The sequence below is a fragment of the Neomonachus schauinslandi genome, chromosome 16 (genome assembly GCF_002201575.2).
Source record: "Neomonachus schauinslandi chromosome 16, ASM220157v2, whole genome shotgun sequence".
NCBI lineage: Eukaryota > Metazoa > Chordata > Mammalia > Carnivora > Phocidae > Neomonachus > Neomonachus schauinslandi.
In genome coordinates, this window is record NC_058418.1 from 16,873,258 (window position 1) to 16,889,587 (window position 16,330).

Below are 16,330 nucleotides of genomic sequence, written 5' to 3' on the forward strand. Positions count from 1 at the left end.
AATACTATTCAGCCGTAAAAAAGAATAAAATCTTGCCATTTACAACAACATGGATAGATCTTGAGGGTATTATGTTAAGTGATATAAGTCAGGAAAAAAATACCATATGATTTCACTTATATGTGGAATATAGAAAAACAAACAGAACTCATAGATGCAGAGAACAAATTTGTGGTTGCCAGAACTGGGGTGGGTGAAATGGGCAAAGGAAGTCAAGATATAACAACTTCTAGTCATTAAATAAATAAGTCATGGGGATATAATGTACAGCATGGTGGCTATAGTCAACAATATTTATGATATATGTAACTTTATATGATGATAGGAGGAAACCTGACATTATAATGATCATTTTACAGTGTATATACAAATGTTGAATCATTATGTTGTATACCTGAAAATGTTATGTCAATTATGCCTCAATTAAAAAAAAAAAAAAACATGGAAAAATGTCACTAAAACAGTGACTTAAAACTGTATGTGCTTCAGATTATGGTAGAGTTGTTTTGTACCATTATTTCTTTGGATAATACCAAATATCAGTATCTATAAGCATATTTTTGGAGGTTGCATAGTTTACACAGAAAGGAAACAATTAAAATCCATCAAAATGAGTACTATATAGTAGCAAAATGTTAAAGATAAATGGAGACAATAAGTACTCAGATGATGGGGTGAGTGGTCATCATGGTAGGGGAGGGTCTGGGTGGAGGCTGGGGCTATGAGTATGTTGGATTTACTTCTACTGCCTGTACAACATAAACACTATGGAGCCCACGGAGTCCAAAATATATAATCAAAGAAGGAAACAGGAATTGATAGAGTTTGGTTATAAATGAATCAGAACTTGTTGAATGGTCTCAATCATTATTCATAATTTTTTTCTGATACATCCAATCTTCCTTAGACCAGTAACAGGTATAATGATGTTTATCAGGAGGTGGAAGATTCATATTTGACAAAAGTTCAAAGGCAATTCAATAAAGAAAGGACAACCTTTGCAACAGGTGGTGTTGGAACAACTGGACATCCAAATGCAAAAAATGAACCTCAACCTATAACCTCACATATTACACAAAAATTATTTCAAAATGAATCATAGACACAAAATGTTAAAGTATAAAACTCCGAGAAGGGAATACAGGAAAAAAAATCTTCATGACCTTGGGTTAGGCGAAGAGTTCTAAGATAAAACACCAAATGCACTATCCATAAGGTAAACTGATAAAATGGGAGTATATGAAAATTAAATACCTTTGCTCTATAAAAGATAGTTAAGATAATAAAAAAAACTGGATTGGACAAAATATATTTATAAATCACACATCTAACAAAGAGCTTATATCTAGAATATATAAAGAACTCTTCAAAACTCAACAGTATGAGAACAAACAGCCCAATAAATAAATGCTTCACAAGATATGTGGATGTCAAATAATCACTTGAAAAAGTGGCGAACATATTAGCCACTAGGAAAATGCAAATTAAAAACACAGTGAGGTACCATCAGACACCTATTAGAGTAACTGAAAACAAAAACAAACTGACAATACCAAGTGCTGGCAACAGTGTAATAACTGGAACTTTCATACATTGATGTTGGGAATGTAAAATAATACAGTCACTTGGGAAAATAGTTTGGTAATTTCTTGTAAAGTTAAAAACATGTAGTTACCATATGACAGCATCTCTACTCCTAGGTATTTACCTAAAGAAATGAAAATGTCCACACAAAAGTACCAACAGTGCCTTTATTAATGATTGCCAAAACCTGGAAACAACCCAAACTGCTATCATCTGGTGAATGGATAAACAGATTGTGGTTCACCCATAAGGACTACTACTCAACAATAAAAACAAATGAGCAACATATATACATATATATGTGTGTGTGTGTGTGTGTGTGTATGTATGTATATATATTCATTTGTTATATATTGTTATATATATAAAGTGTTTATGTATATTATATATATTTAACAACAGAATTTATCATAACATCAAGAATTATGACATACTTAAGGATAAGTTTAACAAAATATGAGGAAGACTGAATATTACCCAGCATTGCTAAGAGAAATTAAAGACCTAAATAAAAAGAAACAGATGTTCATGAATTGGTGGACTCAGTAGTATTCAGATGTGAATTATCTCCATATTGATCAATAGATTCAATACAATCCATATTATAATCCCCCAAAACATTTTCCCCCATAGCAATTGTCAAGCTGATTTTAAAATATGTAACTGAAAAAGACTTTCAACAAAGCAGTAGCAGTTTTGACATGTGCAGTAAGCAATACTCTTTGGTATTGTTAGAATAATAGACACATGGTACAATAGTATATAAGCGTATTCGGAAATAAATGTTATGCAGTCTACTGATTTTCAAAAAGCAACTCAATGGAGGGAGAGAATTTGTTTCAAGAAATGGTCCTAGAACAAATGTGTATGATTGTCCCTTCTTTTAACACCTTTATTAATTGCATACACTGTGACAGTAAGTTTCTAATTAATTTTATTTTTAAAATATTTTATTTATTTATTTGAGAGACAGTGAGAGAGAGCACAAGCGAAAAGGAGGGGGAGAAGCAGACTCCCGCTGAACAGGGAGCCCGATGCGGGGCTCAATCCCAGGACCCTGGGATCATGATCTGAGCCGAAGGCAGATGCTTAACTAACTGAGCCACCCAGGCGCCCCTGGAACATTAATTTTAAAATAACATTAATTTTAAAATTAGGGGCACCTGGGTGGCACAGTTAGTTAAGCATCTGCTTTAAGCTCAGGTTGTGATCCCAGGGTCCTAGGATTAAGCCCCGCATCGGGCTCCCTGCTCTGTGGGAGGCCTGCTTCTCCCTCTCCCACTCCCCCTGCTTGTGTTCCCTCTCTCACTGTGTCTCTCTCTGTCAAATAAATAATAAAATCTTTAAAAAAATTTAAAAATGCTAATAATAAAATTAATAAATATTGAGCATAGGTTTTTACAAGTATGTAGGTTCTATCACCACCATTTTAAAGCAATGCCCTGAAATAAAAAGTAAGGTGCCTAATGTCAAACAGCTTGACAGTGGTGGCATGACAATGACAAGAATTGACATCTGTGCTATGGCAGGCTTTCCAATATAAACTGTTTTTTAAAAATCAGGATGGATTATCTGAAGTTTAGCAATGATTTAAGAGTACTGGAAGGTTTTTTTATTCACTAGTTCATTCAACCATATTAGAGTATGTCATATAAACTTTCATGCTATCAATGCTGTATTAATGTCTCCCACCTTTTCTGAATTGGCCACCAATCCAGAATATTCGGATTCAAATATTATAAACACAAGAATGACAAATAAAGGCTTTATGTTTTCTTTTTTTTTTTTTTTTTTTAAGATTTTATTTATTTGAGAGAGAATGAGATAGAGAGCATGAGAGGGGGGAGGGTCAGAGGGAGAAGCAGACTCCCTGTTGAGCAGGGAGCCCGATGCGGGACTCGATCCTGGGACTCCAGGATCATGACCTGAGCCGAAGGCAGTCGCTTAACCAACTGAGCCACCCAGGTGCCCCGGCTTTATGTTTTCTGAATTCCATTATGAATTCTCTAATAGGAGAATATTTTCTAAAGGCCTACCAAGATTTTTAACATCCATGTTTCTCATTAGCATAAATTCTCTGATGCTGAACAATGTTTAAGCCATACATAATGGACTTCCCAAATTCCTTAAATTTTTAGGGTTTTACACACATATGGTTTCTCTGATGTACTTTAAGGGCTGAACTATATCTAAAGGCCTTCCCACATTTTCTACATTTAAAGGGTTTCTCACCAGTGTGTATCCTCTGATGTTCACTAAAGAATGAATGAAGTCTAAAGGTCTTGCCACATTCCTTACATTCAAAGGGTTTCTCACCAGTATGAATCCTCTGATGTTGAACTAGGGAAGAGCCAGAACTAAAGGCCTTGCCACACTCTTTACACTCATACGGTTTCTCATCTGTATGAAGTCTTTCATGTTGAACAAGGTATGAGGCATGACTAAAGGCCTTCCCCATTCCTTGCATTTGTAGGGCTTTACCCCTGCATGAATTCTCTGATGTGCATTAAGAAATGAACTAAGTCTTAAGGCCTTCCCACATTCCTTACATTCAAACGGTTTCTCACCAGTATGAATACTCTGATGTCGAGTAAGTTGTCCATACACAGTAAAGGCCTTCCCACATTCCTTACACTCATAGGGTTTCTCACCAGTATGAATTCTCTGATGTTTAACCAGGGGTGAGCTACTACTGAAGGCCTTTCCACATTCTTTACATTCATAGGGTTTTTCACCAGTGTGAATTCGCTGATGTTGAACAAGGTATGAGAAGGTACTGAAGGCCTTCCCACATTCTTTACATACAAAAGGTTTTTCACCAGTATGAATATTCTGATGCCGAAGAAGTTTTCCATACACTATAAAAGCTTTCCCGCATTCCTTACATTCATAGGGTTTCTCACCTTTATGGATTTTTTGATGTTGAACAAGGTATGAGCTACTATAAAAAGCTTTTCCACATTCCCCACATTCATAGGGTTTCTTAACAGTATGAATACTCTGATGTATAGTAAACTGATGGCTATTACTAAAGGTCTTCCCACATTCCTTACATTCATATGGTTTCTCACCAGTATGAATTCTCCCATGTTTAACAAAGCCTGAGCCTCTAATAAAAGCCTTCCCACATTCTTTACATTCATAGTTTCTCAACAGTGTGAATTCTCTGATGTCGAACAAGGTACGAAAAGGTGGTAAAGGCCTTCCCACATTCCTTACATTTATAAGGTTTCTCACCAATATGAAATCTCTGATGTATGGTGAGTTGATGTCCATTACTAAAGTTCTTCCCACATTCTTTACGTTTGCACGTTTTTTCACTAGAATGTGTTCTCTCATGTTGAACAAAGTTTGAGCCTTGACAAAACGTCTTCCCACATTCCTGACATTCACATGATTGCTCTCTGTTAAGAAGTCTCTGATGTAGAGCAAAAGATGTACATTTCTCAATAGTGGGCATTTCTTTAGAGCTGACGGTCTCATCCTTCAACTGAAAATCTGAAAGAAAACAAACAAAAAAAACCCCCCAAATATTGTTTTCCTATATGAGAAAATATAGGAATAGAGATTTCTATGGAAGAGACACACTGAAAATATCTACTAGAAATAAATAGCCTAGGCAATACTAAAATACTGTTATAAAAATCAAAAACAGGTCAAAGAGAAATACAGAGATTAATGAGAGTTTCTTTAAAATACCAACGTTGGTGATAAAATAGGTTTCACTTCTGATATTAGGTGTGGATCAGAATCTTTGAAGAGCTTGTTGAGAAACTGATATTCCAGCATCATCCCAGACCTCCTGAATCAGAATACACAAGGCAAGTTCCTGGGCACTGATATGTTTAACATTTCTTATAAATGTTTCTGATACAGATGAAATTTCATTTCCCCCCACTGTGGCTTCTCTTTACACTTAGAGTAAAATCCATGTATCTTTCATTAATATGATCCCCGCTTACCTATCAGGCCTCATATCAAGTCATAATTTTCTTTGTTCCCTATTTACCTCACTTTCCCCTTTCAGCACTTAGAATGTGTCACAAATTTTCTCATCTTTTGGTTCCATCTGCAGGTGATGTCATCTCCCAAAAATTCTTTGGCATGTGTTGTTTGCAGACTGGATCCTTCTCATCCTATATATGTTTAAGGTAAAATGTCACTTTATCAGGATACTGTAAATTGCTGACCTTGTCTTAGGATGTCCATGTCTTTATCTTCTAACACTTAATTCTTGTAATTCCTACCTGTTTTCAATTATATAATTATTTCTCTTTGTCAAAAGTTTTAATTTACTTCTCCCAGACCTACCTGTGATAAATATTTTGGCCTTCATGACCTTTGCCCACATCATGCCTGTGAATATGTTGCATCACATGGCAAAAGATATGTAATTAAGGTTACTAATTAGTTGCTTTAAGACGGAGACATTAACCTGGCTTATCTGGGTAGGCCCTAAAAAGCAGAGCTTTCTCCTGGCTGAGGGCAGAAGAGAAGTCAGAGACCTTCAAAGTGTGAGATGGACAAGACTTGCTGGTTGCTGGCTGGAAGACAGAGGGGGCCACATGGAAAGTGTGAGAAGGAAATAAATTCTGCCAGTAACCCGTGAACTTGGAAGAAGACCTCATGCCCCAAAGAACTGCAGTCACAGCTGATACTTGGATTTAGCCATCCTGTGCTGAACTGATCTATACAATTATTTGATTACATAGGACTATAGTCTTAAGCTACTAAATTTGTGGTAATTTGTTACAAAGCAACAGAAAACTAACTCCAAAAGCAGGCCCAACCCCTATTTCACTGAACTATAACTCTCTAGCACACAGCAGAAATTGATTGCAAAAAAAAAAAGGAAAAAAGACAAATCTCTAGACAAAAGAAAGAATTAGGATATAATTAAAAGACAATATCATACAAATAACTCACTGATAACCCATTAATATAATATAGATAATCCCTGAAGAAATAAACAATTTCTTGAATGAGGCAGGAAAGGTACAAGATGAACCTCAGATATCTTTGCCTTTAAAAAGTCAGGTAAATTTTGAAGACTCATATGTTTCTCAAGAAACGGAAGAGACTTACTATGGAGCTCTGTATGGCAAATACAATGACAAAAGGAACACATGAATGATTATTTTCAATTATACATTCTGAATCAATGATAATGGGTGGATAAAAGATGAATCCATAGTAATTCTTACAAGTGAACAGAAAAAAAAATTTTTATCTTTGTTGTTGAATAATCTCATACTTAGAAAAAGTTTTTTTTTTTTTTTTAAAGATCTTATTTATTCATTTGACAGAGAGAGACACAGCGAGAGAGGGAACACAAACAGGGGGAGTGGGAGAGGGAAAGCAGGCTTCCCGCCGAGCAGGGAGCCCGATGCGGGGCTCAATCCCAGGACCCTGGGATCATGACCTGAGCCGAAGGCAGACGCCCAATGACTGAGCCACCCAGGTGTCCCTAGAAAAAGTATTTAACTACTAGTAAAGAGTCAAATAATTTGTCTTTCTCTTTTCATTGGAACTATGTTTCAAGATAACCAAAAAGTATTAGTTTAGAACACTAAGAAATAGTTACACAAGAAACTATAGTAACAAAGTACCTTCCTACAAATAATGATATTTTTTATTCTGATGAGGATTAACAACATGACAAGTTGCTAAAGAAATGAATATTCCTGGATAATAAAGTAAAAGGAAAACCACACAGATTACTGTTTAGTTACAAGGGGAAAAATTAAATAATGTGGGTTTGGACTGTTATCACTCTAATCCAGTGGTCGATATATATTTTTTTTAATTTATTTATTTTACAGAGAGAGCATGCATCTGTGCAACTGGGGGGCAGAACAGGAGAGGGAGAGAGAGAATCCTCAAGCAGACTCCCCAGTGAGTGTGGAGCCCAACCTCGGGGCTTGATCCCAGGACCCTGAGATCATGACCTGAGCCAAAATCAAGAGTTGGCTGCTTAACCCACTGAGACAAAAATGTTTACCTTTTAAAAATATTTCCATGTTATGTGATAAGCTGTACAGGCATTTCGACCAAAACTAGACCACTGGGATGGCCCCTACAGATAAGTATTGAATTTGCACACAAGAGTCAACTGAAAAATTGGATCAGATATGTTATCTCATTAAACTGACTGTCTGCCTTTAGGATGATTTCTGTTATCTCTTAAGATCAATTTGGCCCATCAATTCTCCAACTTCTCAGAAAAAAAAAAAGGCTATTTAGATCATTTCATTCAAAGAGGAGAAAATCTGGGCGTTGACTATTGTCAAAAAACTTCAACCACCATTAAAGGAGAATTTTGAACTGCTTTCTTCTGTTCTCAGGGCTTTTCATGTCATACTATACCAGATGACCTCAAAATGGGGAGAATTATACAGCACTGTGGTTCAGGACCACTAGATTGGGATCATGTCACAAAGGTATAGCACTCGTATCCAAGAAATTGGATAGGCAGTGGTTCTAGACAGATTCTGTTTAGAAAATATACTGGCCCAACAAGGCAGAGATATGACTCTTAGAATGTTGTACTCACATCTTTAAAGACCTCTCTGAGATGTATAAGATTACTAAAATGACCCAGGAAACAAGTAAAAAATCACCAAGTTAGGTAATAAGGATAATTCCCTCCATATTGGGTTCTGTGGGCTCTTTGGATCAGGGATGGAATCTGTTCTTTTGGTTGAATTTGAGTACTAGTCTTTGATCCTGGTTTAGAAGCAGACTAGAAATCCTGATCATAATATTTCTCATAGTATTGTCTATACTACAGCATTCAAATGTATAATCTACAGTCCTAAATGCTGTTGTGCCACCATTTTCTTATCAACAGATCCAAATAATCTTCCAAATAAAAAAATAAGAAAATACACTTTCAAAGGTTGAAATGACTTTCATATACACACAACCATGACACATCCAACAATTGTGTACATTTGGAGAATTTTGCTCCTGAGAAGATAATGTTCTATCCTCCAGATAAGGCTGAAAAATGACCAAAAAGGTGGCAGGGGAAACCAAGAAGTGAAACCAACATAATTCCTTGTCTCTGGGTTAAACAAAATTGAGAAAAACATACTTCCTGGGACATGTCTTAACCTTCCATAAATTATCAGGGCCCATGGGATTAAGTTTTAGTTTTTGAGTTGTTTTTTTTTAAGCAGTTCTATTTGTAAGAATTAATATTTTCTGACTTTTATTCTTTCTTAAAGACCTTCCAAAGACAAAAATTCACTTATTTTCAAAAAAGAATAAATTTCATTCTACCTTACAGTTACATAGGGTTCTACTGGATCTTTTCATGGAACTAAGATATACAATGGGATACCAATCATCTATTTTTCCTTTAAGAATAAAAGAATAATGTTCCCTTGGGACATTTTTCTGTTTCATCATCTGAAAAGCTATTTCATCATTATCAATTATATCCCAGTGTACAAAAAAGAAAAATTAAAATAAGGAAGTGGAAGAATTCTGGCATTGCCCAGAAAGATGATACAGTAGTGAAATAAATCATTACTACATTGTCCTTCAGTTTTCTCAATGTGTTGCTCAAAGGATTGCATCCATTATCTTTTAAGGTTTCAAAGAAGACTTCAGACATCAATTTGTGCCTTAAAAAATATTTAGCATTTGGGATACCTGGGTGGCTCAGTCGGTTAAGCATCTGCCTTCGGCTCAGGTCATGATCCCAGAGTCCTGGGATCAAGCCCCACATCGGGCTCCCTGCTCAGTGGAGAGCCTCCTTCTCCCTCTGCCTGCCTCTCCCCCTGCTTGTGCTCTCTCTCTGTCAAATAAATAAATAAAATCTTTTAAAAAATATTTAGTGTTTATTGAACACAGTTGAGAATTCAAAATTTTTCATTTTCTACCCATTATGGCAAAGATAAGCAAAGTGACAAAGAAAGACACTTCATAAATATCATGTAAATCAGAAGATGAGTGCAAAGATAAAGGGAGCAGTGCTCTAGAGCAGCCTGTCCAATATGGTAGCCACCAGCTATGTGACTAGACTAAATTGAGAGGTGCTGTGAGTGTAACATACACACCAGATTTTGAAGACTTAGAGCAAAGAGAAATGTAAATTATCTCATTAGTAATTTTATAGTAATTGTACATAAAAACTGATCATATTTGGGATATATTGAAATAAACAAAATGCATTATTAATTTTACCATTTTCTTTTTAAATTCACCACTAGGAGACTTTATATTACATATGTGGCTTGCATTACATTCTAGATGACAAAGTGGTACGTGGTGAACTATCTTACTAATATTGTTTATGGTAAAAAAAGACCACTGAGAGACAAGTTGCATATGGACTCAGAAAATGGGAAAGGTCATCGGGAGGCCAATTCTGTAGTGCGAACTGGGGGTGATGGTGGTCTGGATTAGAAAGTTAGTGGTGGAAAATGGTGAGAAGGTATGGCACTCATAATATATTTTGAACACAGAACGAACAACATGCTGGTGTGCCTGCTGTGTGATATTCCGAATAGTTAAAGCCAAGATCACCAAAGGCAGTCTTAGTCTGAATGTTCATTTGAGCCTAAGATGACCCTCTCATAGGTGCTGCAGGTAAAAAAAAAAAAATTATTTTCTTGTTGTAGTTATAGAATATAATGTCCTTTTCTTTAGTATATTCTTGAGTATTTAGGGATGAAATGTTATAATTTGTGCAACTTACTTAAATGGTACAGCAAAACTTTTTTTTTTTTTTAAAGATTTTATTTATTTATTTGAGACAGAGAGAATGAGAGAGAGAGAGAGAGCACATGAGAGTTGGGAGGGTCAGAGGGAGAAGCAGACTCCCTGCTGAGCAGGGAGCCCGATGCGGGACTCGATCCCGGGACTCCAGGATCATGACCTGAGCCGAAGGCAGTCGCTTAACGAACTGAGCCACCCAGGTGCCCCATAGCAAAACTTTTTTTATATAGATACAGAACAAAGCAAAATATTAAAAACTGGTGAATCTACGTGATGGTTTTAAGGATTGCTGTATTACTTTTACAACTTTTATGTGGATTTTAATTCAGTTGGCAACATACAAAACCAAAACACAACAAAACAGACTTTTAAGAACGGCATATTTCCATACATTAAGAAACATTAAAAACAATACAATTTATTTAAAAAAAAAACAAAACAAAAAGCCCTCAAAGTGATATATGTAGACTGATTAGATACAAAGTGTATAGGGTTGAATAGTGGTTTCCCCCTCCCTCAGAATGTGAGGAAATAGATGTAATTCATTAATATGAGGTCATTTTGGATTAGTGTGAGCACTAAATCTAAAGTAACTGGTGTCCTTACGAGAAAAGGAGAGGACACACAGAGACAGACACAAAGGAGGACATGCTGTGACAAGAGGCAGAGATGGGAGTGATGTAGCTATAAACCAAAGAATGCCAAGACTACCAGCAACCACCAGAAGCTACAAAAAAGCAAAAAAGGATCCTCCCCCGGAACCTTCAGAGACAGAATGCCCTTGACTTCTTGATTTCAAACTTCTGGCTTTGAGAATTGTGAGGCAGTAGATTTCTGTTGTCTTAAGCCACCAAGTTTGTAGTATTTTGTTACAGCAGAACCAATTTACAGGTTTGTGACTTATTATGGCAAAAACTAATACACAAAGATAAATATATAATACAGAAAAGAGCTACGAAATAGGTGTTAAAAAAAAAAAACAAAACTTGTCGGGGCGCCTGGGTGGCTCAGACGGTTAAGCGTCTGCCTTCGGCTCAGGTCATGATCCCAGGGTCCTGGGATCGAGTCCCGCATCAGGCTCCCTGCTCAGCGGGGAGCCTGCTTCTCCCTCTGCTTCTCTCTCTCTGTCTCTCATGAATAAATAAATAAAATCTTAAAAAAAAAAAACAACAAAACTTTTCTTCAGGTAATTTCCATTTCTGAAAATCAATTCTAATCAAATCCTGAATAATTATAGGAATAAATAGAGAGTTAGTGTCAATTAAAAAAAAATAGGTGGGAGCCCATCAAAACGTGTGACACAGAACTGAAACTAAATAAAAATTTTAAATGCAAATAATAGTCTCTGAAAAAAATTATAAATTTCAAACATGAACATTTTCTGTTCTTTTCTTTTTTAATTTAAATTTTACTTAGTTAACGTAACAGTGTAATATTGTTTCTGGAGTAGAATTCAATGATTTGTCACTTAAATACAACACCCAGTGCTCATCACAACAAGTGCCCTCCTTAATACCCGGCAGCTGTCTAGCCCATCCCCCACCCACCTCCCTCCATCAATCCTCAGTTTGTTCTCTATCTTTAAGAATCTTTTAGGGTGCCTGGGTGGCTCAGTTGGTTAAGCGACTGCCTTCGGCTCAGGTCATGATCCTGGAGTCCCTGGATCGAGTCCCGCATCGGGCTCCCTGCTCGGCAGGGAGTCTGCTTCTCCCTCTGACCCTCCTCCTTCTCATGCTCTCTGTCTCTCATTCTCTCTGTCTCAAATAAATAAATAAAATCTTTAAAAAAAAAAAAAAAGAATCTTTTATGGTTTGTTTCCCTCTCTCCTTTTTCTTTCCCCTTCCCGTCAAACGTGAACATTTTCTATTAGAACTTATATCAGCTTTTTAAAAAAGAAGCTAAATTTCTTCTGTTTGTTTTTTAAATGAAAAATAATTAGTGCATGTTCCTAACTATATGACTTTCAACCACAGAACTGTATTTGAAATGTTGCAAAAGACCTTCATTTTATCAAAAAGAATGCTATGTCTTTCTTCCTGCCTTCTCTTCACTGCTAGGATGCTGCATCTTCTTCTAGGACATTCCTCCTTCCCAGCCACTCTTGGGCCATCTCTCCTCAGCAGACTCCAGCGTCTACATCTCTTGCCCTCACTTACATCTCCATATCCTACTAGAGCTGCTCTTTACTAAGTTGTGAATGCCATTTAATTACATATTCTAGCTCACATATTAAAACTAAATTTCATTATAAGGGTTTTTTTTTTTTTAAGTAAAAAAGGACACAGAGGCTACCATGAAGAGGCTCCCGTTTGCCAAATATGAGACAATTTGAATATCAAAATGATAGTAGAAGATTACAACTGACTGAATACAGTAAGAATGCCTGGGCTCACACCGAATAAATAACTGAAACATTGTTCAAATTGAGAAACAATCTGCAAAAGAGATGTACTCATCAAAAGTGCCAAGATCATAAAAGGCAAAGAGAGACCAAGGAGTTCTTTCAAATTAAAGGAGATTAAAGTAAGAAGACTACTAAATGAAATTCATGATTTTTGTCTTGGATACTGGGTTGAATTTTATTTTTTTTCTATAAAGGATACCAGTGAGGAGGCACCTGCGTGGCTCAGTTGGTTAAGCTTCTGGCTCTTGTTTTTGGCTCAGGTCATGATCTCAGGGCTGAGATCAAGGCCGGAGTTGGGCTTTGCACTCAGCAAAGTCTCCTTGGGATTCTCTCTCTCCCTCTCCCGTTGCCCCTCCCCCTGCTCATGTGCACTCTCTCTCTCTCTAAATAAAAGAATATAAATAAAAGAAAAAAAGGAAAAAGAAATATACACTGAAACATTTAGGGTAAAGGTGAAGTCATTTCAAGAGAAAGGGACAGAATGAGAATGATAAAAAGCAAATATATAAAATATTAACAGTCTCCAGGTAAAGGTTACATGTATGTTCTGTATTATTCTCACAAATTTTCTGGTTAGGAATTATTTCAAAATAAAGAGTTACATAAAATCCATCAATTAAGAACCCTGTACATATTTGTTTAAATCAATACATTTCAGTTAAAAGAAGAATATACAAATGCAGAATGGCACAGTGATTATTAAAGATAAGCCAACTCTGTCTAAATTCTAGTTCTAAGAACTAGCTCTATAATTAGGAAAATTTCTTAATCATCCCAAGTCTTAGTTCCCTCAGATAATAAAATACTGATAGCAATCTGAAAAACGTCTCACAATGTTGCCGGGAGAATCAATAAGGCAATAACGTGTAAAATGCTTAGAACAGTGTCAGGCATAGAGTAGAGAATCAATAAAGAAACTGCTATTATCACCACCCCTGTCTGCATAAGAGACAATGATCAAAAAGGGAATAAGTCAGCATAGCATGAGTAAACTCAACAACAAAGATTTCATACCTCCCCTCATTAATTTTCAGTTAATCATTTTTCTTCTTATAGCTCTGAGAAAACACAAGATAAAAGATATATATTCATTCCTCTACTATATCAATTAAGTTATCGACATCCACATCCACTGTCACCGTTTTTCTCTTATGCACAAAATTCCACCATCTTACCCACCCAGCTGAAGGCCATTGCTTCCACAATAATTTCCTCCTAATTCATCCATTTTTACCACTCTGTGGAAGCGTTCCCGACATCAATCATGCAGGTGTAACCCCATGTCCCAACCAACCCCATCTCTTCATAGGCAATGCCTCTACAGAACTGTGGTACTCACTCCCATTCTGCTTAAACCACTCCTATCAGGCTTTCATTCCTTGATGCCACTGAGGATTTCCCCTTCTGGGAAGGTCAAATATTGAGGCCATTGCTCATTTCTTGTTTTAATTCCTGTTTCAGTGATCATTCGTCCGCCCCGAAACATATTCTTCATTTGTCTTTGGTGGTACCACTTAATTCTACCTTAAAATGTGCTTCTCAACAGTCTCTTGTGCAGCCCCGCCGACAGACACAACTGTGAGACTCCTCTGTCTGCACTGGCTCTTTGGGAGACCTCATGCACTCCCCTGGCTTTAAACACCAGCCATATGCCAATACAACCCAACTGCCAAGTGTGAGCCTATACTCTCCCTGAGCTCAGGCTTGCATATTCAACAGCCTCGTCAGCATTTCTAATAGCCATCTCAAGCTTCCCATATTCAAAGTACGCGTGTTTAGATTTGCTCTCCATCCTGCCTTTTCTCTCTCTTTCCCATCTCAGGCAGTTGTGTCACCATTCACCTGCTCAACTCAAAACCTGCTCATCCTTCTTCATGTCCTTCTGCCGCCACCCCCATTTATAATTCACCAGCATGTTGTTAGTTCTATGTTCAAAATCCATTACGAGTGCCATACCTTCTCACCACTTTCCACCACTAACATTCTAATCCAAACCACCATCACCCCCAGTTTGCACTACAGAATTGGCCTCGCGGCAGCTTTTCCTATTCTTACCCTTGCCCCCATTCAGTCCATCCTCTATGCATCTGTGCAGGAAAAAGCGGAGGGGAGCGATGGAGGGTAACTGCAGACCTGAGAACCTCAAAATAACCAGTAGATATTCATCTAAAAGGTTAGCAGGCTAATTGGAGGAGAGGTAGTGAAACCGATAGCGAGGTTTGGGGTGCTTCGTAAGGTTGGATGTGGTTGGAAGTGATCTATCAGGGAGAGAGAGAAAAAAGGGTTGTCATTAGGTAGAGGCTGGTAAAGGGCTTGAGGGGAGTTGGAGAAGTTTTATCTCCTCATTTGGAGAATCTGGGTGAAGAGAATAGGAAAATTCTTTGTAGAATTCTGCAACTTCTCTGTAAGCCTGAAATTATTTTTATTTAATTAGTTTATTATTACTGCTTATTTTTTTGAAGATTTTATTTTTGGGCACCTGGGTGGCTCAGTTGGTTAAGCGACTGCCTTCGGCTCAGGTCATGATCCCAGGGTCCTGGGATCAAGTCCTGCATCGGGCTCCCTGCTCAGCAGGGAGTCTGCTTCTCCCTCTGACCCTCCCCCCTCTCATGCTCTCTCTCTCTCTCAAATAAATAAATAAAAAATTAAAAAAAAAAAAGATTTTATTTTTAAGTAATCTCTACACCCAACATGGGGCTTGAACTCAACCCCGAGATCAAGAGTCGCTCACTCTTTGACTGAGCCAGCCAGGTGCCCCTGAAATTATTATTTTTTAAATGTTTTACTTCTGCTCAGGATTGATGTTTTAAGGATATCTGTTTTATAATAACTCATTAAGCTGTGTAATTTAATATGGCTTTCTAGTCTTCATCTCATTTTTAAAAATTTTTTTAAATTTTTAAATCAGAAAAATGTAAATTAGATCATGGCTTCTAGTCACTTTTAGAAAACAAGCCAGGTTCCTGATAATTAACAAAAAAATATACATGACTTGGTCCCTTCTGATATTCTCCCTTTTTTCTTGTTACTCTCCCCTCATTAATTCTGTTCCACTCTGCTCATTGCTCCTGAATCACACAAAGCTCATTTCCACCTCAAGTAATGCAAATTTGTTATTCACTCTGCCTGGAATGTTCTATATAATTATACAGCCTAATCCCTTCTTGTTCTTATCTCTGCTCAGTTATCACCACCTCAGAATATACAAATAAATCTAAATGCAGAAGAGGAGCGGAAAGCAGTCAAATTCAAAATATAGCTGAAATATTGCACTGGGAAAGAGAGCAGGCCTAATAAGATGACCAGGGAAATATGAGAAGGTGAGGGAATGATAAAATTGGTAAAGGTGAAGCTTCTTTGGAAATTTTGGTGAGATATTTATCTTTCTCCCAAGTTTCAGGCTTTCTATGCAGGCCTTGCTGGGGCCTTTGAAGGGAAAGTTACAAACAACAGCTCAGAAATGTGCCTACTCCCTGACCACATGGGTTACTTCCAGCAATGAGAGCTTCTCTACCTGACCTGCTCTTACTCACCTGTGTATTGTCTTCTTTGATCTTTCCTCACTATCATCCACGGCTCTTTCCATTGTTCCAATAAAGTAATCAGATGTGGTTT

At 37.0% G+C, this 16,330-nt stretch overlaps 1 protein-coding gene across 1 annotated transcript; it reads right to left on the minus strand.

Annotated features, from left to right (window-relative positions):
• Positions 1-3,559: 3,559 nt before the first annotated feature.
• ZNF30 (zinc finger protein 30) lies at positions 3,560-16,259 on the minus strand. The gene is given in 4 exon segments (XM_021700821.2): positions 3,560-4,041; positions 4,044-4,729; positions 4,731-5,082; positions 16,249-16,259. Coding segments are annotated over 3 exon segments (1,323 nt in total). The 5' UTR covers positions 5,045-5,082; positions 16,249-16,259; the 3' UTR covers positions 3,560-3,718.
• Between the last annotated feature and the right edge of the window lie 71 nt (positions 16,260-16,330).